Source organism: Malus sylvestris, chromosome 16, assembly GCF_916048215.2.
Source record: "Malus sylvestris chromosome 16, drMalSylv7.2, whole genome shotgun sequence".
NCBI classification, from domain to species: Eukaryota; Viridiplantae; Streptophyta; class Magnoliopsida; order Rosales; family Rosaceae; genus Malus; species Malus sylvestris.
This window is the reverse complement of record NC_062275.1, coordinates 36761217-36785315: the sequence shown is the minus strand read 5'-3', so window position 1 is coordinate 36785315 and position 24099 is coordinate 36761217. Positions and strand designations below refer to the sequence as shown.

Below are 24099 nucleotides of genomic sequence, written 5' to 3'. Positions count from 1 at the left end.
GCACAGTGGTCAACTATGTTAAAACTTTCAAATTTCACAAAATGGATGTCAAAAACAGACTCAGAATGTCGAAATTAGCCTAGGAGGGTTCCCAAAAAAATTCTGAAAAGTCAACACAGAATATTTTAAAGAATATTCCAAGAATATTCTAAGCCCATTTGGTAATTGGGCCAATTGGGTTTAATGGGTTATGGGTTAATGGCCCAAAGGTTTGGGTCAGGCCGATTGGTTTGGATCCAGGCTTAGGCCTCTTTTTTTTTCCTTCTTCTTCTCCGGCCGATTGCTGCTACAACCGCCAGGATTTTACCCAGCTCCGACCACACGAATTCTTAACTATACCTAGCCTTTCAAAACGAAGATCGAGGAACACGGATTTGAATAGTACCATTGGTTTCCTTGGTCGTGGCTGGATCTCGCTGGAAAATACCTCAAAGCCGTCGGGTTTTCACCGAACTGATCTGCACCAAAACTTTGACATTTCTCTCAAATAAACCAAGAATCATGACAAAACAGTGATCTAAGATGATTGTCGTTAATTTCAAAGCTTACCTTAGTCGAAATCGTAGAAAATCCGTTGTTGGTCCGTCGGAGGACCACAGTATAGTGACCTCCGTCACTATTAGGGTTCTAAGGTTTTGGTCTAGGTTCGAGACAAGGAAGAAGGCTACGATGATGGCGGTGAAGTTCGTCATAGAGAGTGGTGGTGGTGGTCCGACGAGTTTCACGGAGGAAGGGAGAGTTAGAGTGAGAGAGATAAGGAGGGCTTGATGGAATAGAGGGCCGAGAAGGGGAGGTGAGGGATGAGAGAGAGAGAATCATGGTAGTCGACAGTGGTCCATGATTAGTCCTGATGGTGCACTCGCCGTTTCGGCGAGAGTGTGTCATGTGATCTCTGCGTTTGCAGAGAGAGAAGGTGACCAATGAGAGATAGGCTGAGAAAATGGGAGACATGGAAGAAATGGAGAAATAAGGGTGTGGGCCCCCCTTAGCACACAACTCAAAATCACTAATGAAAATATAGAAAAATATCTTCCGTAACGTGAATTTACCAAAACGCCCATTACGTTCCGTAGTTTGTAAAATCTTTGTTGTAACTCCAAATTTAGTTCCACTTGTGCCTACGCGTTCGTATCATCGAGTATACGCAAATACACCAAAAGAACGAGTCATACGTCTCTCTAAACAATGGTCAACGAAAGTCAAAATCCTTACCTCTAGGGCATTTCTGTCAATTCACACTTTTAAAATTTATAAAAACGTAGAATTAGGGGTAGGTTGTCACAATCTACCCACCTTAAAAAAAATTCGTCCCTGAAATTTGAAATCATTTGTTATACAAAATAGTGAAAAGACAATAGAAAAATAAACATGTAAAGAAGATGTCAATTTAGAATGGTTGCATAAAAGAGAATGTCATTCCGTCGTGATCATATTGCAGTGATTCATCTTTCATGCTTCCAAACTCAAACTTTGCATCTCCTTCAATACATTACTATAATATACTACCTTTACAAAAACATAAAGCCAAAACATATTTACATACGTATAACAACATCATGTCAAAGATACATACATACGTACATACATACATACATACATATATATATATATATATATATATATATTAACGTAAAGTTAAAATAATAGTACTAAAAATAAAACTGAACATAGAATATTTTTCACCTATTCACTCGTTGTGTCTCGTACTCTGAAGGTAAGTGTGTAGTATCTTTGGGTTAAGCCCAAACAATACATAACTAATTAAATAAGAAAATACAAATGCTAACGTAAAATGACCTACTTGTCCACTTGCTTAACAAACACAACGAATAAGTTATCAATATTACGGTTTGCAGCCTGTGATATCGATAGCTCATTGTTGTCTCGATAAGCAAGCAACAGATTCCCAATGGTGCAATATTACCATCTTGCCCCTCATTGGGAAACACATATAAATCATGTGATTAGCGCGTCGACTGTGCTCACATACTACCCTCTCGGGTGATAATGCAAATAGCACACAATTTCCTAAATTGTAATCTTGATCATTCAAATACCCGTTCGCAATACTCATATGTCAATCATGTTCTGTTCATAAACTCTCTATATCAAGGCTCAAACAGTACCGTTGCCAAACCAGAATAATAACTATCGTCGTACGCAACATAAGCAGAGATATGTGTCTAATATAACCGGCTAAACTGTAAAACCTACGAAGGTAATATGTTCTCTAAGGTTCGGATAGTTCATTCAGACTGGCCTTTAGTATGAGGGTGAAATGTGGTAGGTGACAAAACCTAATACACATGGCCTTCAAAAAGGCTTCCCAAGACTTGGAAGCGAGACGCGCATCACGATGGGTTATAGTAGTGTCGTGCATACTAGGCAATCGAACATTGTAATTCACATATGCCTTAGCAAATAGATTCATTATGAATTTCCACTTAGGTTTAGCGAAAAATTACGCCGAAAAGGCTAAATGAACACTCAAGAATTTGAGGGTCAAAACAAGTCCATCAAAACTAAGATACAAGATAACTAGAGTCAATGCATGACATCTTGCTACAACAGTAGCTTTCGGAATATTCAATCATCAACAGTAAAGATTTGTCTAGCAGAGTATTTGTTGGGTGATTGAGGAATTAATGGTCCAAACTCAAATTTCAAGGTCCGAGCAATTCTCCTTAATCACGTGTCTGTTTTAGAACAATACGAAGTTCAGTAGGGTAAACATGTATTCAAGGTTGACTGGAATGCCTTCCAGCACCAAGAGGTGAATATGGAATCACAGTTAGAGTAGATGTTGATCGAGATGCCAGAAAATCCGATAAATTCAAGAATGAGGAATTTTACCAAGTGGTCTAAAATGTAATCCTTCTAGGACCAACGAAAAGTGAGTTGACTTGTTGAGTCGGTTGATAATCACTGAAACATCATCATGATCTCCACATGTATAGGATACCTCATAATAGGAGCTTATGGTGATATTTCCCCATCTCCATTCGGATACAAGAAGTGATTACAACCACTTAAACGATTTCTTGATAATTCGGATATAACGTCAAATCAATGATTATGAACTGCAACTAGAAAGGGATAGGAAAGGCTAGAAATATTCAAGGGTAGTTATGTCTTTTGCTATGGTAAATAATAATTACGTTTGCACAATTGGGGTGATACACAATAGTGCAATCGTAGACGTTGATTTAGTTTTTCCATCACCAATGTCAAAAATCTAGTTCATTTCAATTGAAGATGTATTTGAAAAGTCTAAGGTTAATAATGATTTTGGGCATGTTTCTACATCGAGAAATGTCATCCGATTTTTCAATAAAGGTGATGATTGTTGACTCTAGGTCATGAATAAGATGGTTCATTTTGAACGATTTTAACTGTTGGGAAATGCAAGCGACAATTCGTCATGCTGCATCAACACAGCCAACATCCAAGGAAAATGTCATCGTGGATTTCGAAATTCTCGATGTTATTGAACGGTGTACGAACAAGGATAGGAAATAGACAACACCTCAGTTGTCACAACTTTAATCATATTCCACGTCTTAGCTAAACTGATTTTCCTCAGCCAACACGAAAGGAAAAATACCACCGCTGAAAAGTCACTAACAAACTGCTGATAAAAGCAACAAGGCCAAGGATGCCACATATTTCACAATGATGTGTGGAATACGAATTTTTCTACATTTGCAACTTTTTGGAAATTGACAAGAACGTCGTTTGCAAAGATCATGCTTCCCAAGAAAATTACTGATCTTAACAAAGGTAATATTTGAGGAATTTAGTATAAAGCTGGTTGTTGGTGTTCAATAAATATGCTCTCGTTGCTAGGGTAAGTGAGAAAGTCATTGGTAAGACCACTAATAATTCGACAAGCTACGGAAGAATACTCAAGCTCCACAAGTTGGTTGGAGGGACCATCAACTTGAAGTAAGGGTTAACGATTTTAATCATCACCTGATCAAGTTGCTAAAGTCTAGGTACAAACCTAAGGTTCAGTCTTTTGCCTTCGCATATAGGTTTGAAGTTCACTAGATAAAGTGTTTGGTTGGGTAAATTCCTAATCAGTAAGCTTTTGTAACTAGGTTCTCTGAATGACGTTGGATTTATTCAGTATGAGGTAGGGAGAGTAAGTGTGGTGTTAACAAGGTGGATCGATGGTATATTCTACTTTCCACTTTGGTGGTATCCCAGGAAAATTTTTGAGAAATGACGCCAAGGGTATACATCCTCAAAACGTACCATACCACTTTCTTTCACTACGCCACGTGCTAATAGGTCTTCATAGCTTTCTTGATACTCAATTCACCCTAACAGTGAGAAATTAACTCGTACTTCGATTCTACTGTCTACCTATGGAAGTGATAAAAAATGTGGCTAGTCGAATAGGTTTTGTTTACCTAGATAGGTGATAAGGTAAAAACAACCATAAGTTTACTGTCCTAATACAAAGCTTGCTCCTAAGTCTCCATGATTTAGTTTCTTTGGCTTAGGTAGTCACTGTTAATCGATCTATTAATCACGTCGCCAATTAACGCACATATGATATTTTGATATTGTTCGCTACCCTGAAACTGTGAACTGGTGTTCTAGCACAAAGGTATCATTCCCAGATACTAGCATGTATTCGGTATCAAAAATCATACCACCTGAATACTGGTTGATAGTTCCTAGATATCGAACAGTATCATCAATTAGTAGCGCCACCATAGGCTGATTACAGGTTAGAGCCCGTTTGGGTAGATGGTTTCAGATGATTGGTAAGGAACTGGTCATGTGAGGTGGTTTCATTAATTCTAGGGAAAATACTTACTACTTTGGGGATTTCTACTAACTGTAGGTATAACAACTCGTACACCTGTGCCTATGTTTATCAAAATGACAAGTACAACATCAAAAGGAATTCTGGGAACTAGTGACAATTGAAATGTCCTAAGGTCAAAAAAAGGAATTTACTAGTAACCTACTTTAGAATAGACTTAAATGGAATTCAATCTTCCTCATGAGGATCCGGAATGATCACTTATGCGTTTGAAAAGATTAGTGTTGTCGGGATATTGGACTTAGCCCAATAATTTGGTTGGGCTGGTTTTAGGATTGAGGGTCAAGTCGACCCGATTAGGTTCATGGGTCGTCAAACCCAACGAAGAAGAAGGCCGGATTTTAGCTGGAAAATTCTTCGAATCCATTTGGCTTCGATTCTCATCCAAATTTCACCATTTAAGTACCAAAATAAAGCTACAAGGATGGAGATTCGAGTCATACCACTTTGACTCACGACCGTGGCCGGAAGATGGCCTGAAAAATGTTTACGACTATTGGTCCAATCGTCGGAATCTGGGAAACAGCTTTTCCAAGTCAATTTATGTACCCATCACCACCAAATCAACCATATAGAACCAAGAATCAAACCACAACTTCAAAAGGAAAGAATTATGAGTACCCCGAGCTTACCTTAGTTGGAAAACCCAGAAATCCGATGGGACAAAATAAACTCTCCAAGGTTAGGCTCGGGTTTCCACTGCTTGGGTTCGAGATCGGAGGTTCATTCTTTTTTTTTTCTTATTTACCGGCGAAGGAAATGACGAGATGATGGTTTGCATAATGGTTTGCCAGAGTGAATGATGAGTAGTGATAGTGTCGTGGGGCTCGTTGTGGTACGGTGAGGGGTGGTGGTGGTGTGTCTGTTTACAAAGAAAGAGAGGGAGATAGTTGAGAAATAAGGGTGAGCTGAGAGGGAAAAGATGATATCTGAGGGGGGAGTCGTGGAGGAAGATTGTAGTCAAGAGAGAAAGAGAACTAATAGAAATAGAGAGAGAGAATTCTAGAGAGAGAAGTCACAGGAGAGGGGAAAAGAACACCCTAGAAATGGGGAGGGATTTCAACATGTGTCAGCAAAGGAGAAGTCCCAGATATAGAAATATCTCCAATGGTAAAATAACCAAAATGCCCATATCGTTTTGTTTCCCGAAATTTCTTCGTTTTAGCTCCAAATTCAACTTCACTTGTGCTCACGTGTTCGCAACGACGAGTCTTTCAAATGTACGCCAAGGAAGCGGGTTTTACGTTACACGACAAGGCGGTCAACAAAAGTCAACATTTTTACCTCGAAGGAAATGATGAGATGATGGTTGGCGCAATGGTTCGACGGAGTGAATGATGAGTTATGATAGTGTTGTGGGGCTCACCGTAGTACGGTGAGGGGTGGTGGTGTGTCTATTTACAAAGAAAGAGAGGGAGATAGTTGAGAGAAAAGGGTGAGTTGAGAGGGAAGAGATGAGAGTTGAAGGGAGAGTCATGGAAGGAGAGTGTCGTCGAGAGAGAGAGAGCTGAGAGAAATAGAGAGAGAGAGAGAGATAGAGAGAATTCTAAAGAAAGAAGTCACGGGAGAGGGGAAAGGAACACCCCAGAAATGGGTAGGGATTTCGACACGTGTCAGCCAAAATGCCCTTATCTTTCTGATTTCTGAAATTTTTTCGTTTTAGATGCAAATTCAATTTCGCTTGCACCCATGCGTTTGTAGCGACGAGTCCTACAGGTGTACGCCAAGGAAGTGGGTTTTACGTGACACAACAAGGCGGTCAACAAAAGTCAATGATTTTACCTCGAAGCGGGTTTTTCTTAAATTCTCGTATTAAAATATAAAAAATCATAATAATTGGGGACAAGTCGTTACAACCTTTGTGGTCGCTAGCGAGGTGATAGCATCGATCAACCTTTGCTGGTTGCGGCTCTAGGTTTTTGTTATGTCTGCTTTTTGCTAAATGAGCTTTGGATATCCCCCTTTATTGGGCTAGTTTGTTGTATTTGTATGGGGCCCTTCTCATTCAATGAATTTAGTTGTCCCTTGTCCAAAAAAAATAAAAGATAAAAAAAATTGGTGGTGGAACTCATTTAGACTCTTAATTTAGTATTCATTGTATAGTGTAGATCCTAAACTCATTCTAAGGGATAATTATATATAGGAATATTATATAAGGCTTAAGCCATTGCTCTTGCAAGCTCTTGGTACATTATTGTTCCAAGTATTATTGATTGGAAGAGTTATTGTTTCTTGTTAAAAAGGAAAAGGTTTTGAGTTCAGGAAGCTACAATGGCTTCATCATCAAGTTCAAATTCTGCAGTTCTTGGTTCATAGTTTTTCATGCTAATTGTTCTTTGTGAATTGTGATTCAATTTGTTGAACCTATGTTCTTTGGATTTTGTTTATAGTTAACCTTACACGTGGTATGAGAGCTTGAGATTCAGACCATTGAGTTCAATTCACCATTCAATTAATATTACGTAAAAAATCATAAACTATTAGCAAGTTTTAGGGGTTTTTAGTTAAAAAAAAAAAACATTCTAAACTGTGTCGTTTTCTAAAAGAGCCATTATAAATATAAAAAAGGTTCTTCTAATTTTTTTTTCCCATTGGAAGTTTGGGTTATTAGTTATCATTTTTTATGTTATTCCAGAAGTTTTCTTCTCTTTTCTCTTCTTTTCTCTTGGTATTTCTTCTAAATTAGAGTTTGATGCTGAGGTTAACAACTTTAAGTGACACGCCCCGATCCCGATGTCCTCGGGACATCAGGATGGTCACGTGTTGGGCGACACCCGAAGGGTGACGAAAGCCATTTAATTTAAGTAAAAGCTCATAAATAAGCTAAAACAGGCAGAAAGAACTAGCAACATAATACTAAACTTCAACTTCTAATTAATAAAATTAGGATCATAACATCAGTTCAGAGCATACGTCTATTACAGAGTACAAATAGAATTCAAGATAGAGATGTGCTATATTACAATAGATATCGAAGCAGAGGAAATATAGCATTGGATCACTTGTAGGGAAAGACCTCGTAGCTTAAATCGTAATCCTCGTTTGTAGGTCCTGAAGGGGGCGCAAAACAAACATGAGTGGACCAATTGATATAAACATAATAAAACAGTTATCAACATATTAACCCCCAGGCTTATGAAAACATATATATAATGTAAAACATAGGTTTTCCGAAACCTAACATGATGTGCAGTATCTCAAATCATAACTTGTATATATAATAGTCACTAATGAATTGTCCGATAACCCCATGGCCCCATGCCGGCTCCCCGTCTCTGAGCAGACAGTCAGAGGAAAATACACTACAGGCCCATTGCCGGCTCCCTGTCCCTGGTCTTAAATGCCAGAGGAAACACCCTCCAGGCCCTATGCCAACGCCAAACCGTCGCCCGGGACGGACCGGAATCTATCCCTACGTCCTGTAACGGAAATGCCTACTAGGTAAGTACAAAACCATTGAACATATCAATATTGAAAAACAACTTCATAGTATAAAGTCATCCATCATCTATACTATAAAGAGGTTTTCTAAACAAGTTCTAAATATCATCGTCATCCATCAGATATTCTATAAGAACATGGGTTATAGGAAAAATAGTAATAATTCAATCTAGCCTCAGAAAGCATATTATATCATAAAGTACTTTATAAAACATAGGTATTAAATCATGCTTTTCATGTATGCATTTCTATTATTAAAACATGCTTTTAAAGGGGTCCACTCACCGTACACCGATGGTGCAAAGCTGTACTAAAAAGGTATAACGGAATCACCGTTAATAATTGCACCTATTCACATAAAGAAGTACCTTTAGTCAAACCCTATTCAAACGATTGAATTTGGAAAAAACAGACTTCAAAAACGGGTCCAGGACGTCGAAATTAGCCTAGGAGAGGTCCTGAACGAAACCCCGAAAAGTCAACTCAAAAAGTCAACATTGACTGGTCAAAGTCAACTCTGATAGTTAACCGAGTCAACGTTGACCGTTTACCACGTCAATAGTCAAAGTCAACTGGTCAGAGGTCAAAGTCTGACTTGGGCTTGGATTGGGTTGGGTCGAATGGGCCTTAAGGGTTTTGGGTTGGTCTAAGGTTAATGGGTTTTGGGAAAGGGCTGAAAGCCCAACTTTCTAATTGGCCCTAAGGCCTTAATCCTAAAATAGAATTTAAATAAAACCTTAAAAAGGTTTTGGGTTGACTAATGGGCTACGACCCTAAACATAATGACCCGAAAAGCTTTTTGGGTCCTAAACTAATTAATTAAATAAAAACAATTAAAAGGAAATTGGGTTAGGATTTTGGGCTTGACTCCCCACGGGCCTAAGGCTTGCTTGACTTGGAACCGGCCTGGAAGGCCATGGCGTTGACGGAGAAGAACGCCGGAGCTTCAACAGCTCCGGTCGGCCTCAAAACACCACCCTAGACTCCGATCTAGGTACCAAAACAAAGATCAAGACAAGGGGAGTATTTTTATACATTCATTTCGTCGTGGAACGGCTGAAGATGGCCGGAAACTCATCTGACACCCTCGGTTCGCCGGAAATGGGTGTGCCTACACCCGCATTCAATTTCGTCCTAAAACCTCCCAATTTCACGAAATAAAACCAATTAAACCACAACCCACAAGATTCTAGGATGAAAAAGGGAAGATTTAAGGCTTACCTAACTGGGAAATTAGAAAAATTTGGCGGAGTTCCTTTCTGGGTTTTCTGGGTTCGCAGCACGAGAAAAGAGGGAGAGAGAGAGAGAGCAGGACGAGCTTGATGATGGTGATGGGTATCTTCCTTGAGCACTCGTGTGCCTCTGTGCGTGGGTGTGTTTGCGGTGTAGAGAAGAGAGATATGAGAGAGAGCCGAGAGGGAGAGAGACGGGAAAGACAGAAAAGAAGAAGAAGAATGAGGGTTCACGGGGGGGGAGGGATAGAGAGAGAAGTGGGGGGAGTGAAGGGGGTGCTACCACGTGGCAAATTTAGAAAAAAAGGAATCCAATGTTAAATTTCTGATTGGGTAGTCCAAAAAGGACCAAAATGCTAGATTTAAAATGTTGAGGGGATAATTACATACATATATTTTTATAACTAGGGGGTGGGTGTTACAATCTACCCCCCTTATAAAAAATTTTGTCCCCGAAATTATAACCTTAAGCAAATAAATACGGATACTGACTCCTCATCAGAACTTCTGTTTCCCACACCGCTTCCTCAACAACGTGGTTCCTCCATAGCACATTCACCAACGAGATAACTTTGTTCCTCAACACTTTATCCTGTCGATCAAGAATAGCCACTGGTTTTTCGACATAGCTAACATCCTGACTTACTTCTAGCGGCTCTAGCTGAATGATATGAGAGGAATCTGATACATATTTCTGAAGCATAGAAACATGGAAAACATTGTGAATCAGAGACAACTCTGGTGGCAACTCCAATCTATAGGCAACTGCTCCAATTCTCTCCGTAATCTGATAAGGACCAACGTATCGAAGACTCAACTTTCCTCGCTTACAAAAACAAACAACACCCTTCCAGGAAGACAACTTCAAGAAAACATAGTCGCCAACCTTATACTCTGGATCCTTGGAATGTTTATCCGCAATGCTTTTTTGTCGGTCTTAAGCTGCCTTGAGGTTTCTCTTTATCAGCTGGATGTTCTCATTGGTAGTGTCTAAAATCTCTGGTCCCAACAATACTAGCTCGCCGACCTCTGCCCAACACAACGGCGTCCGACACACTCTCCCATACAAAGCTTCATAAGGTGCCACACCAATACTCGAATGGTAGCTGTTGTTGTATGCAAACTCAACCAACGACAGATAACTATCCCAACTACCCTTCTAATGGAGAACAGACACTCTCAACATGTCCTCCAATGTCTGAATTGTCCTCTCAGACTGACCGTCAGTCTGTGGATGATAAGCAGTACTGAACAACAACTGAGTACCCATGGCAGTATTAAAAGCTTTCCAAAATTTGGAAGTAAATCTGGGATCTCTGTCTGAAACAATGGAGACAGGTACACCATGAAGTCTAACAATATTATCGATAAACAACTTCGATAATTTCTCCAGTGAATAGGTCTGTTAAACAGGCAAAAAGTGAGCGGTCTTAGTCAGTCAATCAAAAATTACCCAAATACCGTCCAATTTCGACCATGTCCTCGGCAGACCATACATGAAATCCATGGTGATGTCTTCCCATTTCCACACTGGTATCGGAAGATTCTGTATCAATTCTCTAGGTCTTTGCCTCTTAGCCTTCACCTGTTGACAAATGATGCATCTACTCACATAATCCGCCACATCCCGCTTCATTCTTAACCAATAATAGAATGGACAGGTACTACGATATAGTTTAGTGCTTCCAGAATGCATGGCATATGCTGATAGGTGTGCTTCATCCAGAATTGCCCTTTTCACTGCTTCGTTATCATGAGGAACATACAATCTGTTTTCCCACATCAAGGCTCCATCATTTCGAATAATAAAATGCTTCTCTTCTCCCTTTTCCACCGAAATCTTAATGTCGACACTCTCCTGATCAAGCTCCTGGGCTTCTATGACCATATCCACCAAAACAGGTCTAACCTGGAAATTTGCCAACCAAGCTCCCTGCTCACCCGGTCTCATCGACAACGTTGTTTCTCGAAGAGAAAATAGTAGCAGAACATGAATAACTTGAAAAGATGCAAGCTGTCTGTGATATTTCCGACTAAGGGCATCCGCCACTACATTGGCATGTCTGGGATGATACTCGATCGTGCAGTTATAATTAGTGATAAGTTCCATCCATCTTCTCTGCGTAAAGATATACTTGAGGCTCTTATGATCAGTAAAGATTCGACACTTCTCACCGTATAAATAATGTCTCCAAATCTTCAGAGTAAACACTACTACACCAAGTTCCAAATCATGAGTGGGATAGTTTGTCTTGTGGATTTTGAGTTGTCTGGAAGCATAAGCAATGACTTTATCATGCTGCATCAGTACACAACCCAAACCTGATAGAGATGCATCCGTGTAGATATCAAACTCACCGCTATCATCTGGAAGAGTAAGAATGGGAGCTTGAGTAAGACATCGCTTCAGCTCCTAAAACTCTGCTCACAATCTTCATCCCACTTAAACTCAACTTCCTTCCAAGTCAACTTATTCAAAGGTAAGGCAATGGCTGAGAAACCTTGAACAAATCTTCGGTAATAACCAGCCAGACCTAGAAAACTCCTCACTTCTGTAACATTCCTCGGTTGCTCCCACGTAGTTATTGCCGACACCTTCTGAGGATCCACACTAATCCCCTCAGCAGATACTACATGACCGAGAAAGCTGATTTGGTTTAGCTAGAACTGACACTTGCTAAACTTAGCATACAGTTGCTCACTTCTCAACCTTTCCAGCAACAACCTTAAATGCTTCTTGTGCTCGCTAAAACTTTTGGAAAAGATCAGAATATCATTGATGAACACAGTCACAGACCAGTCCAGATACGGTCTGAAAACTCTATTCATCAAATCCATAAAAGCTGCAGGTGCATTCGTCAATCTGAAAGGCATGACACGAAATTCAAAGTGTCCGTACCTAGTGCAGAATGCAATCTTCGGTACATCTTCTTCCCGAATTAACAGCTGATGATAACCTGAGCGAAGATCGATCTTAGAGAACACCTGAGCACCCTTCAGCTGGTCAAACAGGTCATCGATCCGAGGTAGAGGATAACGATTCTTCACCGTCACCCGGTTTAGCTACCGATAGTCGATGCGAAGTCTCATCGATCCATCCTTCTTTTTAACAAACAAAACAGGAGCACCCTAGAAAGACATGCTGGGTTGGATGTAACCCTTATCCACTAACTCCTGAAGTTGAACCTTCAATTCCCTCAATTCCGCTGGTGCCATTCGATAAGGTGCTAAAGAGATAGGGTCTGTTCCTGGAAGTAAATCGATGGTAAATTCAATTTCCCTCGCAAGCGGTAACCCTGGTAAGCCATTCGGAAAAACATCGATGAATTGCTTCACCACTAGTACATCTTTAGGACGCAACGAAGATTTATCCCTCGTCACTACATGGGCTAAGAATCCCACACATCCCCTACTTAACAATTTAGTTGCTTGAATAGCGAAAATAATACTACTAGGAAGGATTCGTCGCTCACCCTGAAATGTGATCGACGATCGTCCAGGCTGATTGAACGTCACAAATTTCTCCCAACATGTGACATAAGCACGATGGATGGATAACCAATCCATCCCCAAAATAACATCGAACTTCGCCAAATGAAAAGGACCAGATTAGCCTCCATCATTTCCCCTTCCACTATTACTGGGAAACTTTTATACTTCCACTGAGCACAGAACAGATCTCCTTGTGGCATTTGCACAAGCATATCATACCCAAGAGGTGTTGGTGGTGCATTTAAATTTGATGCAAAAGATGAAGACATAAATGAAAAAGTAGCACCCGGATCAATTAGAACCCTCACCCAATTACCACAAATAAGTAACATACCGGTAATACCTTGAGGATCCTGCTCAGCCCCCTGCTGTGTCATGGCGTTGATACGTCCATGAAACTGACGTCCTGCCCCACTATTACAGTTACCACGAGCCCTGAAACCTTGATTATTACGGCCTGCTCGATTCCCCTGAGAGCGGCTACTCGAAGCTGCACCAAACTGTTGCGGCTGTCTCTGAGTGGAAAATTGGGTATTTTGACTTCCACTTCCACTCCTACTCCCACCATAACTTTGAGTGTAATTGCCGCCATAGCTAGAACTCAGATTACTCCCTCCACCATAACTATGCATAGATGCATAACTCTCAGGAGGTTATCTAGAAGGGAAAAATCTGGCAATATGCCATGTGCCTCCACACCTGTGACACATAATCTGCGATCTGAAGTGACTGAAAGATCGCCTTCCAGATTCATTGCTTGAACCCTTGCTGGAAGAACTTGAACCCTGACCTTGACGTTTGAAGGAATGAGAGTGTCTAGGGCCAACAAAATTAGAGGAGCTACCAGATTCCCTCACACTCCGAGATCGAAAACCACGACCCATCTGGTTCTGGTTCCGAGGTTGTTCCTGATACTGTGCCTGCTACTGGTTATGAGTCTCCCACCTAGATTGCTCAATCCTTAAACAAGTCTCAATCATCTCCTCATAACTTCTGTGCCTTATGGTTGCCACTCGTTCATAAGTCCCTGCATGATGTCTCGACAGACGTCGATCAGTAACTGAACCATCTTCTCACTCGGGTTATCATAAGTCCCTGCATGATGTCTCGACAGGCGTCGAAAAGTATTATCCACCTCTGTGATACTCAGATCGCCTTGACGAAACTCCAAGAATTGCTGTCTCATCCTCAACTGATAACTGGGACTCAGAAAATGTGCACTGAAAGCTTTCTGGAATGCTGTCCAAGTCATCGAAGTACCTGGTGGACGAGCACGCTTCACTCTTTTCCACCAAATCTTTGCAGGTCCCTTAAGAAAATAACCAACAGTCTCCGCCCAATCACCTGGTAGACATCTCATACCTTCCAGAGTGTCTTCCACCTGCTCCAACCATTCCTCAGCCTTCGGACAAGCTCCCACTACCCAAAGCTCCGGAATACCATGACTGGTAGCAATCTCAATATAGGTGCGATTTGATGATCTATTAGTAAGGGCATTTCGTAAAACATTAGCCAATTGCTCAATTCCTCCCCCTATACCAGAACGAGCTCGACGAGGTACATTCCTACTAGCGGGATCCATAATTCTAATAAGAAACAAGAAAGATTTAGAACAACAGGAAATTAAGGATATAAAGAGAATTATAATTACCAAATGGTGGAAAAGAATCCTAAGTATGCTCTGAAAGAATCATGCTCTGATACCAATCTGACACGCCTCGATCCCGATGTCCTCGGGACATCGGGATGGTCACGTGCTAGCCGACACCCGAAGGGTAACGAAAGCCATTTAATTTAAGTAAAAGCTCATAAATAAGCTAAAACAGGCAGAAGGAACTAGCAACATAATACTAAACTTCAACTTCTAATTAATAAAATTAGGATCATAACATCAGTTCAGAGCTTACGTCTATTACAGAGTACAAATAGAATTCAAGATAGAGATGTGCTATATTACAATAGATATTGAATCAGAGGAAATATAGCACTAGATCACTGGTAGGGAAAGGCCTCGTAGCTTAAATCGTAATCCTCGCTCGTAGATCCTGAAGGGGGCGCAAAACAAACATGAGTGGACCAATTGATATAAATATAATAAAACAGTTATCAACATATTAACCCCCAGGCTTATGAAAACATATATATAATGTAAAACATAGGTTTTCCGAAACATAACATGATGTGAAGTATCTCAAATCATAACTTGTATATATAATAATCACTAGTGAATTGTTCAATAACTCCCAAGCCCCATGCCGGCTCCTCGTCTCTGAGCAGACAGTCAGAGAAAAATACACTACAAGCCATTGCCGGCTCCCCGTCCCTGGTCTTAAATGCCAGAGGAAACACCCTCCATGCCCTATGCCAACACCAAACCGTCGCCCGGGACGGATCGAAATCTATCCCTACGTCCCGTAGTGGAAAGGACCACTAGGTAAGTATAAAACCATTGAACATATCAACATTGAAAAACAACTTCATAGTATAAAGTCATCCATCATCTATACTATAAAGAGGTGTTCTAAACATGTTCTAAATATCATATTGTCATCCATCAGGTATTCTATAAGAACATGGGTTATAGGAAAAATAGTAATAATTCAATCTAGCCTCAGTAAGCATATTATCTCATAAAATACTTTATAAAACATATGTATTAAATCATGATTTTCATGTATGCATTTCTATTATTAAAACATGCTTTTGAAGGGGTCCACTCATCGTACACCGATGGTGCAAAGCTGTACCAAAAAGGTATAATAGAATCACCGTTAATAATTGCACCTATTCACATAAAGGAGTACCTTTAGTCAAACTCTGATAGTTGACCGAGTCAACGTTGATCGTTGACCGCATCAATAGTCAAAGTCAACTGGTCAAAGGTCAAAGTACGACTTAAACTAGACAAAGAGATCTAAAAAGAGGGAAAGAGGAGAAAGGAGGAAAAAAAAGTAAGAGATGATTGAAGGAAAGAGAAAAAAGAGGAGGATCGGACAAAATAGAGAGGAAGAGGATTAAGATAAATAACCGAGAGAATGAAGAGAGTGGAAGGAGAAACGAAAAAAGTAAAAAAAAAAACAAAAATAGAGGAGAGAAAGAAGAAAAATAGAGATAGATTTGGAGTAAGAGAGGATGATGGAGAGAAAAGAAACGAGTGAGTTTAAGTTTAAAAACTCATTTTTTATGTTTTTAGATAATAGATTATATTTTTGAGTTAGTTTTGAGTTCAGTTTTTGAAAATAATTCTAACAAATAAATTTTTAAGACCTAGAACTTGAAAATTGTTTTTAAGTTTAAAATATTGGATTAAAGTAGAGAAGAAACAGAACTTTTTTTGTTTGTTTCTTTCGAGTTAACAAAAAAAAAGTAAGGGCCTGTTCTTTAATCAACCCGATCGCATCTGAAAGAAAGGCGAAGCAATTGACAATACGCAAACCCCTCTTCCTTTTCTCTCTCTCTCTCTCTCTCTCTCTTTCAAGCTATGAGTCTCTTCGGTCTGGGCAGGCAAGTTCAAACTTTTCATCCCCCAACCCCAAGAATGGAGCTTTCTTCTATGCCCATTTCATTTCTGGTGTTATTTGGTTCTGAATCTTTTGATGGAAGTTTTTGTTTCGTTATTTTGATTTTTCTGATCAGTTGATGGCCGATGTGTTATGCTGGAGTCCCTGTCACTTGATCTTTGAAATTTGTGATTTGATGTCTTCTTTTGGAATTTTTTTCTGCCGGTTAATCTTTTTTGTTAATCTACCATACTGATACTGTAGGTGTTGTGTTAATGGAATATTGCTTGGTAAGGAAAGTCAATGATTCGTAACTATCCCGCCGTTGTTAGTTGTTAAATTTAAAGCATTTTTGTTGAGGGACTGTGGCTTATTCTACTTCAATCTCTTTGTACAGTTTGCCAGTTTATTATCTGTCCCTTTTTAGAATTCTAGTGAAGTGGCAAAATACTTAGCAGATTTTATACGCAATTTCTTGTTGGAAGGTATTGAGGTAGTGAGAAAGGATTGATTTGTTTGGGTGTAATATCTAGAAGGAAAGCAGAGGGTGGTTTAGGGGGTGGGTGATTTGGTCAAAGAAAAATGGGGAGATGCTTGTGTAATGACTGTGTAGGTTTCCTTTGGAGAGGGTTCTCGTCCACTGGAAAGTTTAAGGATTTTGCGCATGTAAAAGGGTTGAATTCTTATGCAGGTGTGATATGTTGTTTGATTTTTGGTGGTGTTCCTTGTCAATAAAAGGAGGATTTTTGACAGTTTTCCAGAGGAGGGCATGGAAGTTTGCAGGACAATGTTCGATTTGGGTTTTCCTTGTGGGTTCAGTCTATGGGCATTCCTTTTTCTGCTGTATACTGTTGTTTTTATAGGTTGCAGTTTTCTGTATTCAATTCTAGTGGTTTTTAGAATTTTAAAAAAATGTTTCTTAATAAAAAAATAACAAAAGAATTAGACTATTTGCTTCTGTCGGGGCTTCTCTGTCAGAACATTTTGTGATTTTCTTGATCGGAGGGGGAGTTTTGAACTGAGGGCTATTTAAGATGCTCTTCCATCAGTTGGTTTAGGTTTTTTCTTTGGTTTTTCTGTTTCTTATGTTGTTTTACTTGCCTTTATCATTACTTGTTCATGCTTCTTGTATTCCTCGTGTTTCCTCTTCATAAATATTGTGCTTGTTATTTTCCTGTGTTAGTATGTGCACGTACATAAATGCAATTTTATTTGCTTCTTAGTTGTTTAGTACATTATGATTTTAGTCACTATCAATTTTGTAAAACTGAAGTTTGCTAATGGTGCAGAAACCAGAGGACATTCCGCCCAAAAAAAAGTGCACCTTCAGGGAGCAAGGTTGTTCGCCTTTAATTAACTTGTTCTCCCTGAGTTTATTTATGTATCTAATATATACTGGTTCATTGTTCTTCCAATATACAAAAGTTTTATTGAGTTTTTGTAGCCGTTTATACCCATATTATATGGGCATAAGTTGTAAACCTAATTTTCTTATTTTCTCATCTGATTCTCCTTACTTAGAAATTGAATATATTTTTGTCCTTGCATTTAGCTACTACACGTATCTTCTCCTAGTGTTTAACCTCATGATGTGGGATTTAAAACTTTGAAACTTTTATGGTTTAAACCTGTACCTGTGAGTTTAAATCTCTTAAATGATAATATGGACAATTTGGAACAAGAAAGGAGCATGTTTAAACCTGACTTGAATCAGAAATTAACATTCATGAAGTTATAATTTAAAGATGCAAAGTGAAAGTAACTGATTTTATACTACATTCATATAGGTATAACTGAAGTCGTTAATTTTTTTTTTCTCTTGATGCAGGGTGCTCAGCTTAGAAAGCATATTGATGCTACACTTGGTAGCGGCAACCTAAGAGAGGCAGTAAAACTTCCAACTGGAGAAGATTTAAATGAATGGCTTGCTGTCAACAGTTCTCTCTCTCTCTCTCTCTCTCTCTCTCTCTCTCTCTCTCTCTCTTTCTCTCTCTCTCACACACACACACACACACACACACACACATCACAAACTGTCAATTTATAGTTTGTTTTGTCCATTAAATGGTTGATACGTGGTTAAAAGTTTTGTTTCTTATCAAAGGAAGAACATTTGGTTGCATAAAATCTCTGTTTAGCTTGTTGTGTGATGTCTTAGACGGTAAAAGTTTCTATGTAAAAGGATTTACATGAAAATGGGACTCTTTCCTCCGAATTTCTTTTGTTTGGATGCAACTTGAAATATTATTTGAAAATATATTTATGTTTTCATGTGTCTCTCGTAGAAAGGATTGTGAGAAAATAGCTAGAATTTAAAAGTATAGAATAATCAGTTGAAAGGGAGTGACTTTACTTCATAATATTACCGTGTTCCAGACAAAAACCAGAAATTTGTAGGGCTTGCCTTTGTGTTTCTTCCAATTAAAGAAGGGAAAGAGGAGAGAAATGAGGTACTGAGGAAAAATGAGAGTTGAGGATAAAAATAGTAGGAATAGATAAAACTAAAACTAAGTACAAAGACCATTTTACGTGTTCTTGCTCCTTCCTTCACATCTGATCTTGTGTTCCTCATGTCCCCGCATCTTGACTAAACGAGTAAAAAACACACAAAAAAGAAGAAGAAAAAGTGGCAACAATTGTGTGAATTTCATTTTCTAAAGTCTTTTAGGAAAAATAAACTTCGTTACAACAGTCAAGTACCTTCTTCCAGCAATTTTCTATTTGCTTCAATCTCTTTTGTGTACACTATTTCTGAATTGTTGTTGTCGGTGTTTTAATTTCAGCTGTGGATTTCTTCAATCAGGTCAACTTGTTGTATGGTACCCTCACAGAGTTCTGTACTCCAGAGAATTGTCCTACAATGACTGCAGGCCCCAAGTATGGGAGTGTTATCTTTTTTTATTAAAACCGTTTTGCTATTTGTTTCCTGAAATCATTAGTTTTGTTTGGGGTTTTACCATGTGTTACTGGCTTCTTGTCTTTCTACCAAAAGTCTCTGGGGAGCATGGAAACACACTAAGTACAAGGGTTTAAGAAACCTAGATTTTTTAATCCTGAAATTAATAGCAATTGGTTCCGTTTGCTAGTAGGTGTTCACATATTGATAGACTATAAATAAACTATTAATTTGACTCTCTAATACTGACATGTTTAACACAATTAATCAAAACTACTATGAAAAGGATTAAGTATTCAATATCAATATTATTTAGATAAGGTAGATCCGAAATTTTATACACGGAATCGTTTCAAATTTTTGGTCAATTATCACGATTCCATCTGGATTAAGTACAATTATCTTTGGTTTTTTTTGTGATTATCCTCTGAATTTAAGGGGCAAACGTACCGGAAAGTCGGATACTCGTATCTCAACAGTCAGATACGTGTATCCCGGCAGTCAACTACGTATCCGTTGACTCAGATACGTATCCACACATATCTGTTGCGTATCCGTATCCCTGTGTGTCAGATACGGGATACGGAGGTAAACCTCCGTGTCTGTGCATGGTAGGATAAGATAAATGAAGCTTCTACCTATCTCTACGCCTTGCACCACCCTGTCCCAACATCTGTGCTTCATGGGAAACCAACCTCCTCTTTTAAACAGTATGTGGACCTTTCATGCCTCAACTTCTCCTTTCTCTTTTGGATTTTATACCTTTCTTAGCACCCACAACCCAGTACTTGCATAATTTCATATACCATTCTGGTCATTCAGAATGTGGTTCGTCTGCTAACCAAGACCTGCCAGCTCTAGAGATACTATTACATGAAATCAGTTTTGGAATACTGTCAGCAACTTACTACACTGTTTTTCATGTAAAACTTCAGAAAAACTCTGTACGCCCAATTTCTCTTTTTACCCGATGGCTTGGACAATTTTAACGACTGGTCAAATTGTGCCTACAGTAACTTTTATTCTAATCCAGCTTCTGTTTTTAATTATGATGTTTCGTTTTTGTTTGTTAAAACTCTACAGGTATGAGTATAGGTGGGCCGATGGTGTACTAATTAAGAAACCTATTGAGGTTTCGGCTCCAAAATATGTTGAATATCTAATGGACTGGATTGAATCTCAACTTGATGATGAATCCATATTTCCCCAAAAGCTTGGTAATACTATTTATTACGATATCTTATTTTCTTCATATTTTGTTGTTCATTTAATTAATATAATTCATTGTCTGTTCACTTTCTTTGTCTTTCAGGTGCACCATTTCCCCCCAATTTCAGGGAGGTTGTGAAGACGATATTCAAAAGATTGTTCCGTGTATATGCCCACATATATCACTCTCATTTCCAGAAAATTGTGAGCCTTAAGGAGGAGGCCCATTTAAATACTTGCTTCAAGCATTTCATACTATTTACCTGTGTAAGTACTCTTACTATTGCAATAACTGTTTTCTTTTCTTTTTGAAAAGTATCTAGTTGTACGTTTGTTTAATTAATCATTGTATCTTGTTGATGACGTCAATAACATTCTGAAATTGATTATCGTCTTGCTTTGACTTAAATTGGCCCTTGAATTAGGCACCCCTTTGGGGGCAATCCACGTGCCCTAAACTTTTTGGATCTGTTCTTGGATTAAGTGAGCAGGACAAAGGATTGGTGGAAAGGGGTGGGGGTGTGGGGTTGGGAGTGGGAGTGGTTTGATTGTGGTCTAGCTGTTGGTAAGGGGTCAACTAAGGTTTTGATAAAATGCATAAAACCAAAACACACCTCTGACATCAGAGTCACAACTCTCAAACTACAGCAGCTTCCTGATGTAATTAATTTATAGTGAGTAAACTCTCTCTACGGGGTATAGAGGGTGAAGCCTGTAAGGAATCTGCGACTTTTCACAAACAACGTTGAATTGTAACTGAGGAATAACCCAAGCTAACCTGTGCAACCTCAACCAACTACTACCAGAGACCCCAATGTACATGCAAAATGTAAGGACAAGCTACTTCCAGATTCCGTCTCTCTTTTGCACAAAATACACCATTAGGAGACAGCCAAATATTGGATCTTCTCTGTATCGAATTGCAAGTGTTTGCTTTTCTGTGAGCTATGATCCTAGCCAAAACACAAACCTTAGAAGGAATACTAGACTTCCAAATCATTTTAGGAGACTGGAACGCAGATTGAAACTGCTTATCACGGTTGCAATCGAAAAATGTCGTACATGGGAAATAAATCTCTGCGAGCTAGTCCTTCAGCTCCCGAAGTACCTGATAGGGGTGAGTGATTTGGCTTTGGAAATCCAGAGAAAGATGTGTTATTTGTATTTTGCTAGGCTTGAGATCGAGGGAGAAAGGAAATTATCAAGGGCATCTGAAGCCAAGTGAAGATCCTTATGACTGAGCATGATGAGGTCATCAGAAATCAAATATGAGCGATTCTAAGCTTACTGCACTTCCAATAGAATTTGAAAGAATGGTTAGCGTGGATATTCTTTTGGAGAACAAGTGAAAGAACCTTTGTAATTCACAGTTGGCACAACCTGCTCTTGCTAGGTAATTCACCATTGACTATTGGAGAACTTAGAGGTAATGTAAGCTTGGATCCATCACATCATGGCTTGTAGGACTTGTGCGAACAACAAATGCAGATTGGTAATGAGTCATGATTAGTAGTATCGGGAAGAACAGCCTCGATTCCTATAGCAATGAGCTTTGAAATGATTTTATGTAGTGTATTGAAGCAGGAGATAGGCCTCAACTCGTTCACTTTGGATGTGTTGGGGGCTTTAGGAGTAAGAGTGCCATCGTTTATTTTCTGCTTTAGTAAGCATACCTTGGTCACGCTTCCATTTCTTGGGAAAAGCTGGTGGAAAGTGTCATACAGTTTGAAACGTCTGCTTTTGTGAAACTTAGATTTGATGTAATTCCCCAAAAATGTGGTAGGAAGACATGGATTATGTACAGTTTGATTGTATTCCCAAAAATGATGCTAGTGGGAAAAAGTACCAATAGCCCACTTGTATTCATCTTTGTATGGTTCATTAAATTGAGATGCTCAAACATTCAATTCAATTTTATCAAAAGTGCATAGACATGTAGTTGTCCAAACACCTGTCATGGCTTTATTGGTATCCGATAAAAATTATATTCCCGGCATAAGAACATAATAGTTAGGAGAGAACGATATTACTAATGCATAAGAGTCATGGCTTTATCTTACTTGATGGACAATACTTGTTGGCAAAGCCGTAGGCTGATTACATTATACTGCATCTTTTTTCTTTTTCTTTTTTTTTTTTTGCAGGAATTCGTGCTAATTGACAAGAAGGAGCTAGCTCCGCTGCAAGAGCTTATAGAATCCATCGTTGTTCCTTATTGAACACGGTTTGCAGATCCCAATAGGGAAGCATATTTGAGTCAAATAATCTCTACTCATCTTTACAGCCTGCTACGTTGCGTGTTATAAATACTTTTTGTGCATATGCTGTGTGCCTTAGACTGGAAATGTTTATTGGCTGCTAATTTATTTCCATCTAAGATAGTGTGGAAAGAAAACGGGCAGAAGTTGCTCTTTGTACAAGAGGCTGAAGCGGAAATGGCTGAAGTCGATCAGCTCAAGTTTTAGCTAGCTGGTTTTACTTTATAGAAACATAAATTGAGTGTTGTATTTGTATTTGTTGGTTTTACGTCAAAAGCTAGTGGCTCGTTAAATTTAGTTTCAAACAGATTCAGGAATAAATTATGAATTGTTTGAAGCAATGTGCTCCTTAAATTTCAATTCTATACAACTAAGGAAATATTTTAATTTATTTAAATGATTGTAAATATTCAATTAAAGTACTAATGTATCCTTATTATGTAAATGTTTATTGCAATTAAGGGTAAAATAGAAAAAATAAGGACACGAATGATATTTTCAGAAAATGGTTGACAAACAGTCTCTCAATAATATACTAGCAATTCTAGCATGCGTGTGCTTATTAAAATTTTGAAAATAAATTTACAAAGAGAAAATATATAATGGTCGCTAAAGCATCTTGGTGACAATCTTCAAATGATTTTTTTTGTCACTACAGAGGTTGTTCATATCTTTGCAACTGCTTCAGGATAACTATTTTGCCATTGAAAGTTTATTTTATTTGGGAGAAAAACAAGGACTAGAAAATGAGGGCAACTAATATGGTTGCTGGTTGTGAGGCTTTAAGAAAAACAATAAAATTATTTTGTGGTTAATTTACAATATTGCACATAACTTTTATTTTGGGTGTTATTCTTTAGTTTTGTTGACAAGGTTAATTTTGTCTTTTCACTCTTTTTTTTTTATTGACAAAGAGGTTTTGTTAATAAGTAGTATAGATTAATGTTGAAGCTTTTCCTAGTTTTATTATTATAAATAGATGATAATTTGTGAATTTTATTGTTCGGTTAACCTATATGTTTGGATGAGGGAAATAAAATCAGAATTTGAATAAAAGTCAGAATTTGTAAATTGACATACATCAATTCCCTTGTATTCATAAACATAGAATTTTAGTATTTCGTGTGGAAAAAAGCACTTGAAATTTGGGAGCTCCAATTTCCAAGTTTAAATTCCATGTAAAAATGTGTCATTACCCAAGTCCTATGATTGAGAGTTTAAAAATAACAAATTC

General features: G+C 38.6%; 1 protein-coding gene and 2 long non-coding RNA genes across 3 annotated transcripts; 1 reads left to right on the top strand and 2 right to left on the bottom strand.

Moving 5' to 3' along the window:
* Window positions 1-8095: 8095 nt before the first annotated feature.
* Window positions 8096-9383, bottom strand: LOC126609398 (uncharacterized). Its single transcript, XR_007618138.1, has 3 exons — window positions 9314-9383; window positions 8564-8626; window positions 8096-8256 (listed from the first exon to the last, which is right to left on the bottom strand). It is a non-coding gene; the product is annotated as an uncharacterized LOC126609398 (long non-coding RNA).
* Window positions 9384-16341: 6958 nt separating this feature from the next.
* LOC126608057 (MOB kinase activator-like 1B) lies at window positions 16342-23256 on the top strand. The gene is made up of 7 exons (XM_050275818.1): window positions 16342-16506; window positions 17792-17840; window positions 18331-18439; window positions 19286-19379; window positions 20482-20615; window positions 20711-20874; window positions 22752-23256. The coding sequence occupies exons 1-7, from the start codon at window positions 16484-16486 to the stop codon at window positions 22824-22826; spliced, it is 648 nt and encodes a 215-aa protein (XP_050131775.1). The 5' UTR covers window positions 16342-16483; the 3' UTR covers window positions 22827-23256.
* Window positions 16461-17520, bottom strand: LOC126608058 (uncharacterized). Its single transcript, XR_007617743.1, has 2 exons — window positions 17438-17520; window positions 16461-16721 (listed from the first exon to the last, which is right to left on the bottom strand). It is a non-coding gene; the product is annotated as an uncharacterized LOC126608058 (long non-coding RNA).
* Window positions 23257-24099: the final 843 nt, after the last annotated feature.

Bases quoted from the DNA above. Each gene is read 5' to 3' on its own strand.
- LOC126608057 (XM_050275818.1), top strand. From the start codon at position 16,484: ATGAGTCTCTTCGGTCTGGGCAG. The intron at 16,507-17,791 runs GCAAGTTCAAAC...CTAATGGTGCAG, and splicing joins AGTCTCTTCGGTCTGGGCAG to AAACCAGAGGACATTCCGCC. The intron at 20,616-20,710 runs GTAATACTATTT...TTTGTCTTTCAG, and splicing joins CATATTTCCCCAAAAGCTTG to GTGCACCATTTCCCCCCAAT.